This window comes from Anolis sagrei, chromosome 6 (assembly GCF_037176765.1).
Source record: "Anolis sagrei isolate rAnoSag1 chromosome 6, rAnoSag1.mat, whole genome shotgun sequence".
Taxonomy (NCBI): domain Eukaryota; kingdom Metazoa; phylum Chordata; class Lepidosauria; order Squamata; family Dactyloidae; genus Anolis; species Anolis sagrei.
Window position 1 is genome coordinate 59,932,942 of NC_090026.1, and position 18,949 is coordinate 59,951,890.

General features: G+C 40.7%; 1 protein-coding gene across 2 annotated transcripts in view; it reads right to left on the minus strand.

The window, feature by feature from the left end:
• The window catches only part of SLC9A3 (solute carrier family 9 member A3), a 96,304-nt gene that overhangs the window by 41,430 nt on the left and 35,925 nt on the right, over positions 1–18,949 (minus strand). For both annotated transcript variants that reach the window (XM_067470143.1, XM_060783321.2), the window contains exons 2-4: positions 8,360–8,662; positions 2,323–2,483; positions 1,003–1,081 (exon numbers count right to left, since the gene is read on the minus strand). In XM_067470143.1, the coding sequence (XP_067326244.1) occupies positions 1,003–1,081; positions 2,323–2,483; positions 8,360–8,662 (543 nt within the window). The remainder of the gene's footprint in view (positions 1–1,002; positions 1,082–2,322; positions 2,484–8,359; positions 8,663–18,949) is intronic.

Here is an 18,949-nt window from a genome sequence, read left to right on the forward strand (position 1 = left end):
GACAGGAGATGGAGAAGATGGGAGGGATGTCCGTGGGACTTCACGTGAAGAGTTGGGAGCAGCTGCAATCATGGGGCGGTGGTTAGCTCATCTTCTGGTGAAGATGATATCTAATAAAAGTGGGCTCTGAAATGGGGAATCTTTGCAGAAGGCAAGGTGTTGGTATATGTTCGTGCATTGGGTACTGTCTGGACTTGTCGCTGCCTGTTCCGTGTTCTGCATTGGGTTTGGGATCTGCAGGTTGCTGCTCCTGCTCGTGTGTTCTTTCAACTCGGCTTGGATTCTCGTGAGTGTGGATTTCCCCCTTCCTTGACCTTGGACCAGTTTGACTTTGACGCTGTTTCTGTGGACTTTGGAACGTCACTACTTCAGATTCTGCTTGCTACGACCCTGGACTTCGCTTGACTATGCTTTCTTCCCTGCGGCTTCTCTGTTTTGCTAACCATTTGCATGCTGTGCCGTTTTGTGTGACTTTCTGAGTACTTTGTTTAATCCAATTCTTTTCTCTGGATAATCCGGATTATTACTTTGGTTAAACTTTTGAAACCAGGACTGGTTCTACCTTTGAGTTTTTGACCAGAGGCATTGAGTTAAGTGTCTCTGAGTCTTTTTCCTTTGTTTAATAAACTCTGTTTTGGAACGAACTCTGAGTCTGGCCCTCTAAGGCATCTGTGTTCCAACAGCTTTTCCTTTTTTATGAAGTACAGCTGACATATCTTTTACAGAGTCCACTGCACACAGATTCGTGTAAATGTCTAAAAAAACAGCTACTAGGAGAAATTCAGGAAAAAAATGGAACCCCAACATTGAGCTAAGAGGACCTCGGGACCCAAAGTTTAAGAAAGGGTCTCCTAGAAAAGAAGTGGGAAAAGTGTGCATCCTCAGTATTCATGAACGACAATCCCTATAAAGCAGACCAAGCATAACTAAGGATGAAGCATCGCTAGAACAGCATTCCAACAAAAAATAAATAAAAATAAAATATAACAAAAGCCTACTAACCGATGCCTTTGATACAGTCTCCAGCTGTTATATTTTCTGCTCCTATTGAAACAAATGAGTCAAACACATTGTATAACACCTAAGAGGAAAAGAAAGAGAAGTTTTCATGAATGGATTTTGAATGGGAAAAAAAAACATTTTATGAAATTGGATAAGACTGAAATATCAGCTATCAATTTATTTATTTAGAGTAGTTATATTCCACCCTTCTCACCCCGCAGGGGATTCAGGACGGATTACAATGTACACATATATGGCAAACATTCAATGCCAAAGACACACAACAGATATAGACAGACAGTCAGAGGGTATTTATCTTTCCTGGCCACCAGGGGAGCTGTTGCTTTCATCGTCCATTTGTGACACTGATGAAGTACTTCCGCATTCCCCACATGCTTTGCTGGAGTCTTTTTTATGGCCTCATAAATTAGTTAAATTAGCCTCCCCACACATAGGTGGTACCTAATTTTCCTACTTGACAGGTGCAACTGTCTTTTGAGTTGCAAAGGTCAACAACAAGCTACACAATTAATTGGAAGCTCACTCAAACCCGGGCTGGCTTCAAACTCATGACCTTTTGGTCGGTAGTGATCTTAATGCAGCTGACACTCAGCCACCTGCGCCACAGTTTTGATCTATTAATCAAAATGTATATAGAACTAATAAAATACAGGTTGCCAACTGGGGCTGGCTACAGGGAACGTACAGCTTCTACAATGCGCAGCTCCACCGGTGGTCAATCTGTTTCTGGGCACAATTCAAAGTGCTAGTTTTTATCTATGAAGTTCTATATGGCTTAGGTCCTGGCTATTTGAAGAATTTTACCTCTCTAGAAATCTGGTAGAAATGTATGATTCTCTTGGGAGGGTGTTCTCTCTGTCCCATCACCCTCTGAAGCACCTTTGGTGGTGGCTCTCAGACTCTGGAACTCCCTCCCAAGAGACATCAGGAGGGCCCTGTCCCTGGTTGCTTTTTGCAGGCAAATCAAGACATATATCTGCTGTCAGGCATTTGGGGGACGATGTTGCTGGGGAAGTTGTAGGTGGGATTTTGGGAGGTTGATGGGATTGGTATTTCTTGTATTTCAACTGAATTTTAACTTCTATAAATATTTAATTGGTTTTTAAAAATTTTGTGTCTGTCTTATTTTCATTTTTATTAAAGATGCTTATTTGTTAGCTGCCTTGAGTCATAAAGGGATAGAAACAAAGATGATAATTATAATAATAATAATTGCAATGTGAGTACCCAGTGTATTTCTGACTGACACAGTTCCATCACTTATTCATTCAGACTCTTAATTTTCAAAGAGAATCATACCACAGTTACTGCATCGTTAAGCAGTGATTCTCCAAAAACAATGATGAAGAGGACATCATTGACATGGACTTCTTCGAACACAGCCAGCACCGCAACAGGGTCTACTGCAGCTATTAGACTGCCGAACAGGAGAAAATCCAGCCATCCACTTTGAAGTTCACCTAAAAGACCAAGCCAAACATGACAAAAAGATTAATCTATTCCTTGAAAGAGGTTGGGCATGCTTACAATGAGCTATATCTATGCTCATCTAAGGGCGGATCCAGACAAGCCTTTATCGCAGGAGATCTTCCTGGGGGGCTGTTCACCCCCCCCCCAAAAGTGCACAATTTCTGGGGTGGGTGTCCAGATGCTCTCGTGGGATTGGCCCACGAGAACATCTGGAGGCCCTACCCCCCTCTCCTGAAGCCCCCAGACTTCTTTGAAAAGTAAAATAAACTTACCTGGCCTCCAGTACACTCATAGAATCATAGAATCAAAGAGTTGGAAGAGACCTCATGGGCCATCCAGTCCAACCCCCTGCCAAGAAGCAGGAATATTGCATTCAAATCACCCCTGACAAATGGCCATCCAGCCTCTGCTTAAAAGCTTCCAAAGAAGGAGCCTCCACCACACTCCGGGGCAGAGAGTTCCACTGCTGAACGGCTCTCACAGTCAGGAAGTTCTTCCTAATGTTCAGATGGAATCTCCTCCTTTGTAGTTTGAAGCCATTGTTCTGCGTCCTAGTCTCCAAGGAAGCAGAAAACAAGCTTGCTCCCTCCTCCCTGTGGCTTCCTTTCACATATTTATACATGGCTATCATATCTCCTATCAGCCTTCTCTTCTTCAGGCTAAACATGCCCAGTTCCCTAAGCCGCTCCTCATAGGGCTTGTTCTCCAGACCCTTGATCACTCTTGGAGCAGCTCTCCTGGCGCGTAGAAATGACGGGCCAGGAGAGCGGGGGGGGGGGATTTCCTTTCTATTTCATTTCTATGCGTCGGGAGAGCTGCTCCAAGAGTGTACTGGAGGCTAGGTACTTTTTCTTTACTTTTCAAAGGGGTTTGGAGGCTTTAGGAGACAGTGATGGGTATTCCCACAGTTTTCCGGACAAATTTAGTCCAGAAAACTGTGGGAATGGTGTCTGGACTGCAGGAAGAATTAATATCCCTATGGTGTTTTGCTGCCTGTGCCCCTATTCAGAAGATTTCACCTCAATTGCTGTCACGGTGATAATTGAATTTTGGAAAAAAAATGGCTTGTTCTGCAAACAAGGATTGACGATATAGCTTAAGTGGAGACACCTTTTCCCCATGATAACTCTTCCAGGGGTGAATTTCCCTTCCTGGAGGTAGATTTCTCTCACTTCCTGTTGTCTCGCCCCCGTTCTTAACTATGAGTTGTTTATAATTCGGATCTTTGTAAGACAAACATGTAGAATCCTAGCTAGTTTTTATTAGAATATTGATGGTGGTGAATTCTTTGTAACAAATTCTGTAACGTGACATCCACATCTATTGAACTGCTGACTTTCAACCAAATGAGATTAAACAATAACTGGGGCCATATAAAAAGCACAATGCCATGGTCTTCCCTTCATTGCAAAATTTAGAAAGGCACTTACTCAATAGATTGGAATGGAAGCATCTATCAAAAGAAGGGAAGGGAAGACCTGTTTTTGGAGAGCAATCACTGTTACAGACCATTTATCTTTTTATAGGTTACCAATTATGTACTTGTTATAATCTTGAAGAAGCTAGTAAGCTAATATTTATGGGAATATTGTCGCTTCAGTGTTCTTTCTATTGCATCTAATTGCACCCACAAACTGAAATATCACAAAATTAAATAGAGAACACAATTTCCCAGAATTTGCAAATCTCTATTTTACTGATGACCTGAAGGCTGCAATAATAATGACACCAGTAATGAAAATAAAAGAAAAAAGCAGGAGGTAACAAGGAAGCACTCCTCTTCCCACTTCCATTCTAGTTCAATATATTTAACATAGCACCACCAAGCATCACAAGGTAGACATTTGTTTCACATTGGCAAAAAAGAGAAATCTTCTTGGTAGTAGTTCTGGAGTTTGGAGCGTAACTCTTCCCCTAGACTACATGAGGACAAAGATGCTTTTTCGCCTATTTTGAATCTATATAAATAAAAATGTAATGTTCATTTGTGGGATTAATAGAACTCAAACACTACTGGACGAATGAACATCAAATTTGGACACAAGACACCTATCAACCCAATGTATGTCCTTCACTAAAAAAAAAAATGATTTTGTCATTTGGGTGTTGTAGTTGCTGGGATTTATAGTTCACCTAAAATCAAAGAGCATTCTGAACCCCACCAACGATGGAATTGAACCAAACTTGGCACACAGTTCTCCCATGACCAACAGAAAATACTGGAATGGTTTGGTGGACAGTGTATTTTGGTTTTGGAGTTGTAGTTCACCTACATCCAGAGATCACTGTGGACTCAAAGAATGATTGATCTGGACCAAACCCCACACAAATACTCAGTATGCCCAAATGTGAACACTGATGGAGTTTGGGGGAAATAGAAACTTGACATTTGGGAGTTCACTTCACTTCACTTCACTTCACTTTATTTCTTAATTAGTCGCTCTCCACCAAGGTGCTCCGAGCGACTTACAATTTAAAATAGCATTTACACAATATAAAAAAATTCAACATAAAAACATACAACAGTGACTATTTGGCAAATTAGATCTGATCACTTTACTTAAATGCACAATCAAACAGCCAAGTCTTGAGCGCCTTTACAAAAGGTCGCAACTCCGACATTGGTCTAATCTATGGAGGCAATGAGTTCCACAGAATTGGAGCATAGATCGAAAAAGCTCTACGCCGTGTAGCTTCCAGGTGTACCTCCCTAGGGCCTGGTATGTATAGGAGATTTTCTTGGGTGAATCGAGGTAACCACTATTGGAGTAACCACTGATGGGAAAAAGGAATGAGGCGGTCCCTAAGATATAAAGGTCCTTGGCCATTTTGAGCTCTAAGTGTCAGGATCAGTATCTTGTAAGAGATCCAATGTTCTATTGGTAGCCAATGCAGTTGTTGTAGAATCGGTGTAATATGGGATCTTATAGATGATATGGGTGTAATATGGGATCTTATACTTGTTGGGATTTATAGTTCACCTACAACCACAGAGCATTCTGAACCCCACCACTGATAGAATTGGGCCAAACCTCCCACACAGAACGCCCATGAGGGCCACAGCAATGCGTGGCAGGGGACGGCTAGTATCACATAAAATGTATAGAATTAAGAGGGCTTCCTGGCAGTGACTGTTTGACTGCTCACAAAGGAAGGCAACAGCAATCCTTCACAGTTAATTTCAGGACAATTATTGTAAATTAAATCTTAACACAAACATCAAGAGGCTTGAAAATCTTTAATGTTACCAGTATGGCAGCCTAGATTTAGTGTAACTTTAGAAGCAAGAGTAAACCTAACTTTGGTTATGCAACCAGACCTTGACAAGTAACCAGAGAAGTTTAACCTCTTTTAAATGCAAAGATTATCATTTTCTCAGACTCTCGATGTTTACTGTGCAAATCACAGAACCATAGGGTTGGATACACTCCAGACTAAAGATGCATCTACACCAGGGATCCTCAAACAAAGCCCCGGGGGCTGGATACGGCCCTCCAAGGTCATTTACTCGGCCCTCACTTTGGGTCAACCTAAGTCTGAAACGACTTGAAAGCACACAACAACAATAATCCTATCACATCAGCCAAAAGCAGGTCTACACTTCCCATTGAAATACTAATAAGCTTATATTTATTAAAATTGTTCTTCATTTTAATTATTGTATTGTTTTAAAGTGTTTTTTTGCACTCCAACAGTTTGAAGGACTGTGACCTGGCCCTCTGTATAAAACGTTTGTAGACCCCTGGTCTACACTGTAGAATGAGTGCAGTATGACGCCACTTTAACTGCTATGCCTCAATGTTATGGAATCCCGGGAGTTGTGGTTTGAGCCTTCTGGTGCCTCAAGAAACTACAAAACCTATGATTCCATAGCAGTGACACATACCATTTAAATTGGTGTCACACTGCATTAATTTTGCAATGCAGATACATTCTAGATTCATCCCATTAATGCAAAAAACTCTATTCCTACCACTGTTCTGTTTCTCTTAAAATATAGTTCAGATCACTGTTTCTTTTACCGGAACCTGATGGTTTAGATCAGAGGTCCTCAAACTTTTTAAACAGAGGGCCAGGTCACAGCCCCTCAAACTGTTGGAGGGCTGGATTGTAATTTGAAAAAAAAAACAACAAAAAAAAGGAATGAATTCCTATGCATACTGCACATATCCTATTTGTAGTGCAAAAGACACTTGAAAAGCATACAATTAAAATGAAGAACAATTTTAACAAATATAAACTTACTAGCCGTTCCCCTGCACGCATTGCTGTGGCCCAGTCTGTGTATATGTGTTTCGTGTGTATATGTGTGTATATATATTTGTGTATATGTGTGTTTGCGTATATATATATGTGGTTTTGCGCATATGTTATAATGTTTTTTTTATTTTTTGACTTTTTAAGTCCCTTCCGCTGTGTTTTTCAGTGTTTTTATGAGTGATGGTCACTTGTTGGCCAGATAGGTGTATTTTGTCCAAATTTGGTCTCAATTCGTCCAGTGGTTTTTGAATTATGTTAATCCCACAAACGAACATTACATTTTTATTTATATAGATTAGTATTTCAATGGGAAGTGTGGGCCTGATTTTGGCTGATGAGATAGGATGGTTGCTATTGTGTGCTTTCAGGTCGTTTCAGACTTAGGTTGATCCTGAGCGAGGGCCAGCTAAATGACCTTGGAGGGCCGTATCCGCCCCTCAGGCCTTAGTTTGAGGACCTCCGGTTTAGATTCTATACTCTGGAGTATCAGAGAACAATTTTGTTCCAATATCTATGTGGCAGCTTTCAGATGACCATTATATTGTCTCTTCATATTCTCTAGCATCTCTGACCCTCTGCTCTGGAGATACTCTAGGGTTTCAGGGTTGTGTGCATTTTTTGAACACCCTTCTTAAATGACATCTCTAAGCGACCAACAGATATGCTGGATGAACAACATTTGAACCTTGCTGATCGAATTTTTCCTTGATTTTAATGTTATGTATTACATGTGTATATTGTGAACCGCTCCGAGACTTTGGGGAGTGGCGGTATATAAAATTGATTAATAAATAAATAAATATATCTATTTTCTTGTATCTAGCAGAATTTCTGAGGTCAAAGAAATAAAACTATCAACACCCAACATAACTTTGGCTCGAGTATATACAGTATTTGGATGCAAAAAGGACCCCAGGGATGCTCCCAGGATGCATTACAGAGCACATTACTCTAGAAAAGTTGGGGGGGGGGGGAGGAATTAGATACGACCTTGTCAGAAGAAAACTACACACAAAAGAGTTCATCTGAAACTGAATTAATATGAGTGGTTGCTTGTTCCAACAATGACCCTCTGAGGTAGAGCAGACCTGATGTGAAAAGATATTCCTGGCCAGGCCTGTAGCGAGGGGGTGGTTTTAGGGGTTCAACCCCCCCCCCCGAAATGTTTCAGATTTTTTTAAAAAACCTGGTTTACTTATGAATTTTAACTGGTTAACCAAATCCCCATGCTAAGTCTATGAGATGCAAAAAATTAAGAGTCCCTCCAGAACTGTAAGCACTATCTCAAGCAAATATTGACAATTTATTCACACTGTCATTACTTGCAACAATAGCCGATGTAGTGAAGCAACCAAGTTGGGTGGGTATGTGTTGAATGCTCTCATTAAGGAGGCCAGACTTGGTGGAGGTGGTTGACAGGAGTTGAGCTGCAGGCTATTGAAGGCTGCTCTGCCCCCTGCTGTGCTCTTTGCTTCAGTGTGACCTAGGAGGCAGGTTTCAACCCCCCCCCCCCTGAAATTTTCAACCCTCCCCGAAAATATTTTCTGGCTACGGCCCTGTTCCTGGCCAAATGAAGGATGAGCCATCAGCTAGTAATTTGTCTTACCCATTATTCCGCTGAGATACACTCCGTACAGAGAAAGGCCTGTGGTGGCAGCATTCCAGATGGTCCCAACCACAGCATAGAGAAGAATTGTGCCCAGGTTGCCGAAGAAGAGTCGGTTTGGCATGAAGTATCCTGCATCTAAGACGATGGGTGGCAGCAGGTAGAAGAAAAAGACATTTGGTGTAAGGGTGAAGGAGGCGATATGGTCAGCTGCAAGCACGATGCCACCCAGGAGAAGGCCAAGGATAATGAGCAGAACACTCTCTGGAACCACAGTGGTGACTTTATGGGACAGATGGAAGACTGTCAAAGAACAAAATGGTTTAGAGTTAGAAATCAGAAACACATTTCTAGCTGGCAAATAAACATATAAAAGAATATTTATCTTGGTTCCTCACTACCTCTGAGGATGCTTGCCATAGATGGAGGCGAAATGTCAGGAGAGAATGCCTCTAGGACATGGCCATATTAGCCCAAAAAAATCTAAAACAACCCAGTGATTCCGGCCATGAAAGCCTTTGACAATACAATATTTATCTTAATAAATCACTCTGGCAGTCTCACAATTAGAAAAAAAAATCACACTGTAGTATACATTTATACTAGAAATGTCGTTTACTGCCACTGCTTGCTATAGTCCTAATGCTCTGGGACAGTGTTTCTCAATTATTCATTTTATATTTCCCACCATTCATTCTGTCAGGGAACCTGAGTTCTCTAACATGATCAAACAAAAGAACATCTACCTTTCCAAGAAGGTCCACTGATAGATTGTTAGGCAATCTATTATATTTATAATTACAGCAAATAGTAAGGTCATAGTAAGGACATATAGTAGCATTATAATTTTATACACAGACAAATACTTCTACGAGTTGTTGCAAATATAGAATCATAGAATCATAGAGTTGGAAGAGACGTCATGGGCCATCCAGTCCAACCCCCTGCCAAGAAGCAGGAATATTGCATTCAAAGCACCCCTGACAGAGGGCCATCCAGCCTCTGTTTAAAAGCTTCCAAAGAAAGAGCCTCCACCACACTCCGGGGCAGAGTTCCACTGCTGAACAGCTCTCACAGTCAGAAAGTTCTTCCTCATGTTCAGATGGAATTTCCTTTCTTGTAGTTTGAAGCAGTTGTTCCGCATCCTAGTCTCCAGGGCAGCAGAAAACAAGCTTGCTCCCTCCTCTCTGTGACTTCCCCTCACATATTTATACATTTATTAATTTATAATTCAAACTTATATGCCGCCACTCCCCTGGGGCTCGGAGCGGCTTACAAGAACAGGCTAAAATCTAACGCAATTTAAAAACAATTTAAGAGCAACAAAATGGCTATCATGTCTCCTCTCAGCTGGTCAATATCTCTCTTGAATTGTGGTGCCCAGAATTGGACACAATATTCCAGGTGTGGTCTAACCAAGGCAGAATAGAGGGGTAGCATTACTTCCCTAGGTCTAGACACTATGCTCCTATTGATGCAGGCTAAAATCCCATTGGCTTTTTTTGCCGCCACATCATATTATTGGCTTATGTTTAACTTGTTGTCCACGAGGACCCCAAGATCGTTTTCACACGTACTGCTCTCGAGCCAGGCATTGTCCCCCATTCTGTATCTTTGCATTTCATTTTTCCTGCCAAAGTGGAGTATCTTGCATTTGTCACTGTTGAACTTCATTTTGTTAGTTTTGGTCCATCTCTCTAATCTGTCAAGATCATTTTGAATCCTGCTCCTGTCCTCTGGAGTATTGGCTTAGGGGAAGTAAGTGTTAGGGTAAAGGGGTGGAATCGGGACTAGAGGTAAGGTGGGGTAAGGGCATTATACTAAAAGGAAAAAAAGAAGGGATGAGCGAGAGAGAAGAAAGCGAAAGAGAAGAAAAAGAAGAAAGAAAAAAAGAAAAAAGGAGAATGACCTTTTCTAAAAAATCAAAATTAAAAGAAATCCCAATAAGAGAAGAATGGTTAAATAAGGTTAGTGAGATAAAAGAAATGGACATTTTAACATATTCTTTGAAAGATCCACAAGGACGACCAGTCAAGAGAACCGATTGGATTCCATTCGACGACTTTAAAAATAATTTATAAGATGAGTAAAAGGCTTACCTAAACAATAAGAAGAAGGCAGAAGGAAACAAAATATACGAAGAAGGGAGAAACCACAAGAAGAGAATCATACTAAGAATAAGAAACGCATGACGTGGAGAAGGAGATTCGGAAGTCAACAAACTTCCCCTCCCCCCCCAATCTCTCAACACCGACCCCATCCCTTTGGACCCTTTATTGACCCATTCCATATTTTAAATCAACTTAATTAAATTAAATTTATATTGTCAACTTTTTCATACTGTCTCTTAAGTTTAAATTACTGTACTTATTCAGCACATTATCAACAAATAGAATCATAGAATCATAGAATCAAAGAGTTGGAAGAGACCTCATGGGCCATCCAGTCCAACCCCCTGCCAAGAAGCAAGAATATTGCATTCAAATCACCCCTGACAAATGGCCATCCAGCCTCTACTTAAAAGCTTCCAAAGAAGGAGCCTCTACCACACTCCGGGGCAGAGAGTTCCACTGCTGAACGGCTCTCACAGTCAGGAAGTTCTTCCTCATGTTCAGATGGAATCTCCTCTCTTGTAGTTTGAAGCCATTGTTCCACGTCCTAGTCTCCAAGGAAGCAGAAAACAAGCTTGCTCCCTCCTCCCTGTGGCTTCCTCTCACATATTTATACATGGCTATCATATCTCCTCTCAGCCTTCTCTTCTTCAGGCTAAACATGCCCAGTTCCCTAAGCCGCTCCTCATAGGGCTTGTTCTCCAGACCCTTGATCATTTTAGTTGCACTCCACTGGACACTTTCCAGCTTGTCAATATCTCTCTTGAATTGTGGTGCCCAGAATTGGACACAATATTCCAGGTGTGGTCTAACCAAAGCAGAATAGAGGGGTAGCATTACTTCCTTAGATCTAGACACTATGCTCCTATTGATGCAGGCCAAAATCCCATTGGCTTTTTTTGCCACCGCATCACATTGCTGGCTCATGTTTAACTTGTTGTCCACGTGGACTCCAAGATCTTTTTCACACGTACTGCTCTCGAGCCAGGCATTGTCCCCCATTCTGTATCTTTGCATTTCGTTTTTCCTGCCAAAGTGGAGTATCTTGCATTTGTCCCTGTTTAACTTCATTTTGTTAGTTTTGGCCCATCTCTCTAATCTGTCAAGATCGTTTTGAATCCTGCTCCTGTCCTCTGGAGTATTGGCTATCAACAAATATATTTACTTTTTTTCCTTCTCATTGGGAAGCAAAACGTTACACGCACACTCACAAACACACAAAACCCGTATTGCAGTACTGGTTGAAATAAAAAGATCTTTTGTTGTTATTTTTGTTTTAAGCATTTCTAAGCTGGAAGGCCAAGGCCATTCTAACTCAGTTTATATTATAATAAAATAGAAAAATGCAAAATCTGTAAAATAAAATCATATTACATCAGTAGCTAAAACTTTCCAAAAATGTCCAGAGCTAATCCGGTGTCCAACAAGCTAGATTGGCCCCAGGTTTGGGGGCCAGGTAGATCCATCCATAAAGAAATATACAAAAGAGTTCAAGATATTAAGAGATGTAAGCAAAAAAATCAATGTGTTTGCATCACTTATGTACCAAGTAAGCCATTCAGCCCTAGGTGCTGACCAACTGCACTTGCTAAGGTTGAAAACGCTCGCATTTACAATAGTTGCTTTTTAAGAAAACGTTTAGTACATAATTTATTCCAGCCTCTCTGCATTTTTTTTCTTTGTCACTCGTTTAATGGTCATTGCTGAGCTCATACAACATTGTAATGAGCTCATTAAATTTCCAATGTAGATGGTTGATTTTTACGGGTCAAGAAGCTTATATTAGCAATTTAAAAAGTAGCCATTATTTTAGGAGCCCCAAGTCACTGTTCCTCATTTGGTCATGATTAAAACTACACGTGCTTCAATTCAAAAGTCAAAGGTCAATTGAATAGGTAAAACCAATTATTACAACTACATATGATTTAACTCAGAAGTCAAATGTCAATGAAATAGAACAAACAGAAAGGCCAACCTAATCTTCGATTTAGGAAATCAAAAATTGAAGTTATTTTCATGGCTGAGAAGAATGTTGTAGTTTAATTCAAATTGACACTGATTATTGTCACCAGACAGTTGAGCCCTATGAAGAGCAAACTACAGACCACCGGTTGCAATGCAACCTGAGCCCTGCCACATACACAATGGAGGACCTTCTTGCAGCAACACCAGAGGCACTCCAAGTGGCCAGATACTGGTCAAAGGACATTAAATCAACTACCAAGCTTGCAAAGTTTGTATTTTGCCTGTTTGTTTGTTTGCCTGTTTGTTTGTTTGTTTGTTTGTTAAAAAATGCAACACAACTGTTCAGTCTGCTCCTGACACGATAAATAAATAAATAACAAGCTCTCATTTACTCTTCTATGACTGAACAAGCAAGTTATGGTTAGAAAGAGCCAAATGTACATTGTCTTCTATTAATTTGGACCACATTCTACTGTCTTTTGACATAATTTTAGATTGAAAAAAATGAGCCTTTATATAGCAGGTGTGTTTATTTGTCCTCTTGTTTATTTCTTAGTTTTTGCTTTTATTTGAGAGCTTATCAGTTGACCTTTTGTCTTTTCTTCTACCCAGTGTTATCTTCCAAACATCTCTGAGAGATAGATTAAGCTGAAAGATAGTGACCGGCTCAATCACACCAAGCCTGAGAGTCTTACTGCATAAGGTAGGGAAATCACAATTGTATCTGGGCAAGAGCACCTTTTGTTGAGGCTTACTGTATGACAGTGTCACTTTTCTGTTGTTGCTCCAGGAGACATTTTAATAGCAATTATTTTTAGTAACACACACAAAAAATATTTATTAACCTCCTTTCCCACTGCAGTCACACTATGATTTTTTATGTGACAGTTCAATTGTCCCGTTACAGTGATTCTGAATGCCTAGTGGGCATACATTTTGGATAGTAGATCCAGTCAATTTGCAGAACCTCTGTTGTTACAATGGCTTTATACCATGTGTGATGATGCCAAATTTAGATGCAAACACCTAAACTGGAGGGCTGGGCGGTTTCGTTTCATAATTTCGTAATTCGTTAAAAATTCGTTATTTTTTATAACGAAGCGATAACGAACCATTCAGGAGCATCTAAAAAACAAAACGAATTTTTCAATTCGTTTCGTAATTGCTTCGTATTCGTTATGTATTCGTTTCGTATTCGTTTCGTTATTATTTCCGCATGTCTGGGGCAAGTTTTATAGTTGCTGTTCGTTAATAATCAGTGAAAAAAATATAAATATCACACCAACAGTCAACAACAGAGGGAGAGGGAAGCTTCAGAAGTTCCCCCTGTCCCATTTGGAGGTTTTTTAGCGTATTGCGCGGTCGCATCCGCCATTAACGAATCAATTTGTATTCGTTTCGTATTTTTTTTACATTTACGAAATTTCGTAAATATCGAACTTTTTTAAAGAAAAATTTCAGAATTCTTTTAAAAAACGAAACGCAAAAAACCCCAAAAAACGAATTGAGTTTAGAAACAAATTTTTCCGTGGTTGCCCAGCCCTACTAAACTGCTATAGGATTGGTAGGGAGGAGAAACACAAAAGAGAGGACGGAAGTTCCTGGCTTTCTTTCTTCGTGTCCCAATCCATGTAGGGATGTTGCCTGAGCTTTCTTTCATAGCACCATGACTCTAAAAATGTGGAGGGACCCTAACTGACTTTTGACTGATGCTCTACTCAGATGGGAGACTGCTCACTTATGCTCTCTCCGCCCTGCCCCTCTCACATTTTTCAGAAAATAAACAATGCAAAGGGATGAGGTTAATGCTGGAGGTAGGCAGATTGTGTAGGATACGTCTTGGTGCTACTGGAGGTCATAATCTTGGAATGGTTCCACAGATGCACAAGGAAAGGCTGCAATCCTGATGGCATACTGTTTTTACAGATAACACAGTTGTCATGAAAGGAGGGTACCTATTAGGCTTGTTTGATGAAAAAAAAGTTCAAAACTTGTTTAGGATGTAGGGGGTTGCTGGTGGTTTGATTCTAAAGTCAATTCCGATTTTCACAGAAAAAAATGTTCAAAACTTTTCGAAACTTCAGAGACTTCTGAATCCTTTCCTTAATGGTTTGAAAGTGTTATTTCCTGTTTTGTTGGGTAGTCTTTACTTTGAAAATAGTTGTTTTACTCCAGAAGCGGGGGAGCAAAGGGAGGAAAATAATCCACTCTGTTTTAAAATGCTTTCCAGGATGCAGACAGAGGTGAGGGGGGAGGAAAGGGAGGAAATTCATCCACTCTGTTTTAAAATGCTTCCCAGGCTCAAGACAGAAGCGAGGGGAGAGGAGAGGGAGGAAATTCATCCATTCTCTTTGAAAACGCTTCCCAGGCTCAAGACAGAAGCGAGGGGAGAGGATAGGGAGGAAATTCATCCAGTCTGCTTTAAAATGCTTCCCAGGATCCAGACAGAGACGAGGGGAGAGGAGAGGGAGGAAATTCATCCACTCTGCTTTAAAACGCTTCCCAGGATCCAGACAGAAGCAAGGGGAGAGGAGAGGGAGGAAATTCATCCATTCTCTTTGAAAACGCTTCCCAGGTTCAAGACAGAAGCGAGGGGAGAGGAGAGGGAGGAAATTCATCCACTCTGCTTTAAAACGCTTCCCAGGATCCAGACAGAGACGAGGGGAGAGGAGAGGGAGGAAATTCATCCATTCTCTTTGAAAACGCTTCCCAGGTTCAAGACAGAAGCGAGGGGAGAGGAGAGGGAGGAAATTCATCCACTCTGCTTTAAAATGCTTCCCAGGATCCAGACAGAGACGAGGGGAGAGGAGAGGGAGGAAATTCATCCACTCTGCTTTAAAACGCTTCCCAGGATCCAGACAGAAGCAAGGGGAGAGGAGAGAGAGGAAATTCATCCATTCTCTTTGAAAACGCTTCCCAGGTTCAAGACAGAAGCGAGGGGAGAGGAGAGGGAGGAAATTCATCCACTCTGCTTTAAAACGCTTCCCAGGATCCAGACAGAAGCAAGGGGAGAGGAGAGGGAGGAAATTCATCCATTCTCTTTGAAAACGCTTCCCAGGTTCAAGACAGAAGCGAGGGGAGAGGAGAGGGAGGAAATTCATCCACTCTGCTTTAAAAAGGCTTCCCAGGCTTGAGCTGATGCCAGGGAATGGAAGCGGGGAAACGCTGAATCATTCCCAACTTGCTTACTGCTTCGTAACAGAAATGGCGGAAAAAGCTTCAAAAGGGCAAAGGGACTTCCGATTTCCTTAAAAACTTTGAAATCGCTTCAAAAAGCAAATCTTTCCAAATTTATTCCGAATTATGAAGATTCCGACCAAACCTAACCATGTCTAGTACCTATGCGACAAAATTTTGAACATCAGTGTCACCACAGCATCCACAAGAGTATGAAGCAGTAGCACACGGCACATTACAATATATCACGTGACAACACAGATATATGTTTTCCTCTTCCGTTTAGTGAGGCTATACCTTCATAAATATAAAAATAACCTTTTAAAGTTATTACACCACGAAAGAGGGAAAGTTTCTCTCATCAACTTGCAGTAATAACGCAGTTATATCTCTAATAATGAAAAGAGTATTGGTGCTAAGTTCTTGTGGGTTTTTTAGACCTCACTACCTCTGAGGATGCTTGCCATAGATGAAGGCGAAACGTCAGGAGAAATGCCTCTAGAACATGGCCCTATAGCCTGAAAAAACCCACAAGAACCTAGTGATTCCAGCCATGAAAGCCTTCGACAATACAGTACTGGTGCTGTTTATACTGTTTCTAAGCTCTGATTTAACTCACTGAAAGATGGCATGGATGTTATCTTCCTTAGATTTGATCCAGACTAGGGGCCCATCTACATGGTCTAAATGAGGTGTAGTAGAGGTGAATGGACTCTGTGGCATCCACATGACGTATGAGGCCCATTCACCCTTGGACAAGCGAGGGTCCAGGTCTTGCCCACAGTTTGTGGTAATGTGAACAGGCCAGTTCATATCCAGAATGAATTGTGGCTGTTCACATGGCCTCTCCACTTTCTCTGCACTTGGGTGGCCCAGGGATAAGCCTTGGATCCTCTCTTGTCCAAGGCCTAGTGAAAACCACTGGGAGTGAAATTTCTGGTGGTTATCACTCACCACATCTAGTAGAGTGATTGGAGAAGGGACAGGGGAAAGAAGAGAGTGATTGCTTCTTTCCCTCTCCCCTTGATTTGAAAAATGAATGGGTTAACTTGCTGCTATTAACTATGATAATTAACATATGAATTAATTCAAAATTCCAAATCAGTATTTTTCAGCATTTTTCAAAAAAAAAGTCTGGTAACACTGTGGCAGACATCCTGAGGATGATAATAATAATAACAATAATAATAATAACAACAACAATAATAATAATCTTTATTTATACCCTGCCATCTCCCCGATGGAAGAGCGGCTTACATGGGGCCAAGCCCGAACAACATATTACATCAAAATAAAACCAGAACATAAACAACAAGCAACATCATCAAAATTACATGAAAAAATACAATAACAAAATAACATTACAATAAACAAAAAACACAGAAGTTCCTCATACTACTTAAATGCTACTTATTTCTAAGTAAACCATGTTTAACAGCAAAAAAACATGTGTGGACAGTTCAAGTATAGTACCACAGACATTTCACTTTATTGCCTTCTTTTGTTAATCAATGGTAAAAATGTTACATAACATTAAGTGGGAATTAGCAGAATTAGAATGAAAAAAACGTTGCTGCGGGTGTTCATAAAACCACATCACCTGAGTTTCTTGTATAAGGAGAACTGGCATGCATAGAGAAAATGTGAAGGAGATGCAACTGACTGGATTTCTTCCCTCCCCCCTCTTTTCTCTTCACACATTTTAGTGCCTCAAATATTAGCCCTGTTTCTGGGTATATTTGACCTGCTGATTCCAAAAATAGCACTCATTTTTTTCCGTCGGCTCTAGTTTTTGAGATACAGAACATATGCCATCTACTACTGCCATCTGCTCACCCATAGAAAACCATGATAACCATATCCAAGCAACTAGAGCTAGTCTATCCGACACAATTTTCTGAATCAGCACCCCAACTAACCCCAGGAACAGGTTTAAAAACCAAGGCATCAGGGGTTTTTGTTGTTGTTGAGGTGCATAATTCACTTTCATTTGCTTCTAAATACATTGCCCTAAAGCAGGGCTTTATAAACTTTTCCATTCTCAATCCTTTTCCCCTTCAGAAATTTTTATGGGACCTGATTTTAAAAGTTGGCATTTGCAAAGCTTGCTAAACTGACAGATTTCCCTTTTTATGAAGTACAGCTGAAGCATCTTATGCAAAGTTTGCTGTAAACACTGCACAACAGTTTTGTGTAAATGTCTAAAACAACTATTAGATGACATTCAGAAACCTTACTATTACCATATTTTGTGGGGCCCCAACACTGAGTTAAGGTTGGACTATTGCAACGCCCTGTATGTTGGCCTTCCGATGTCTACGACCCGAAAGCTTCATATCGTTCAGAACGTGGCAGCCAGGTTACTCACAAGAACGCCCATGAAATGCCATATAACACCAGTGCTGCAACACTTACACTGGCTTCCAACTGAGTACGGTGGCCTGTATAAGATGTTAGTTCTGACCTTTAAAATTCTTTACGGCCAGGGTCCATCGTACCTTAGGGACCACCTCTCCTTCTCCCATCATCGGAGGTCGCAACGACCAGCCCAACGCGACTTACTCTATATACCGGGCCCTAGAGAAGTGCACTTGGAAAGGACCAGGCGCAGGGCGTTTTCTATTTCTGCCCCTGCCTTATGGAATTCCTTGCCGCCCTATATGAGAGCCATGTGTGCCTTAGGGCCTTTTACTCTAGCACTTAAGACCTGGCTTTTTTCTAGAGCGTTCGATCTCTGTTAATTATATTTTTTGTATGTATGTATTTTATCTTTTACAATTTAGCTGTAAATCGCCTGGAGCATTCTCAGATGGAGGGCGATTAATAAGTAATTAAATGATGATGATGATGATGATGATGATGATGAAGGTGACTCCATTTGGGATCATTTAAGAAACAGTGGTCTAAAGAAAAAATGAGCAAATTTTGAAGATAGCACACGTTGAGTATTTTTACCTCGTACTTTCTTTCCAGAAAACAGGTCTTTTTACCAGATATTTTCCTCCCAGTCCACTCATTTATAGATGATATCAGATCAGACATAGTATGTCCTACAATATCCTCTGGAAAATTTCAGGATCTGTATGGTGTCCACAAACCTGCACATACCTAGTTTACCTGGATTTGCTGCTATGGTGATAAGACTTTGGAACACCTTGCCAAACAAGATCTCATGATGGCCTTTACTAGTTTTAGATATCCTTAAATTGAGCACACCTGTTGTAATGCATAGCACTTGTTTTATTGGTACTTTTGATACTTTACTGTATTGTTTGTTTAAATTTAGCAAGCTATTCCCATGCCTCTTGGTAGAAGAATAAGGAAAAATATTTTAAAA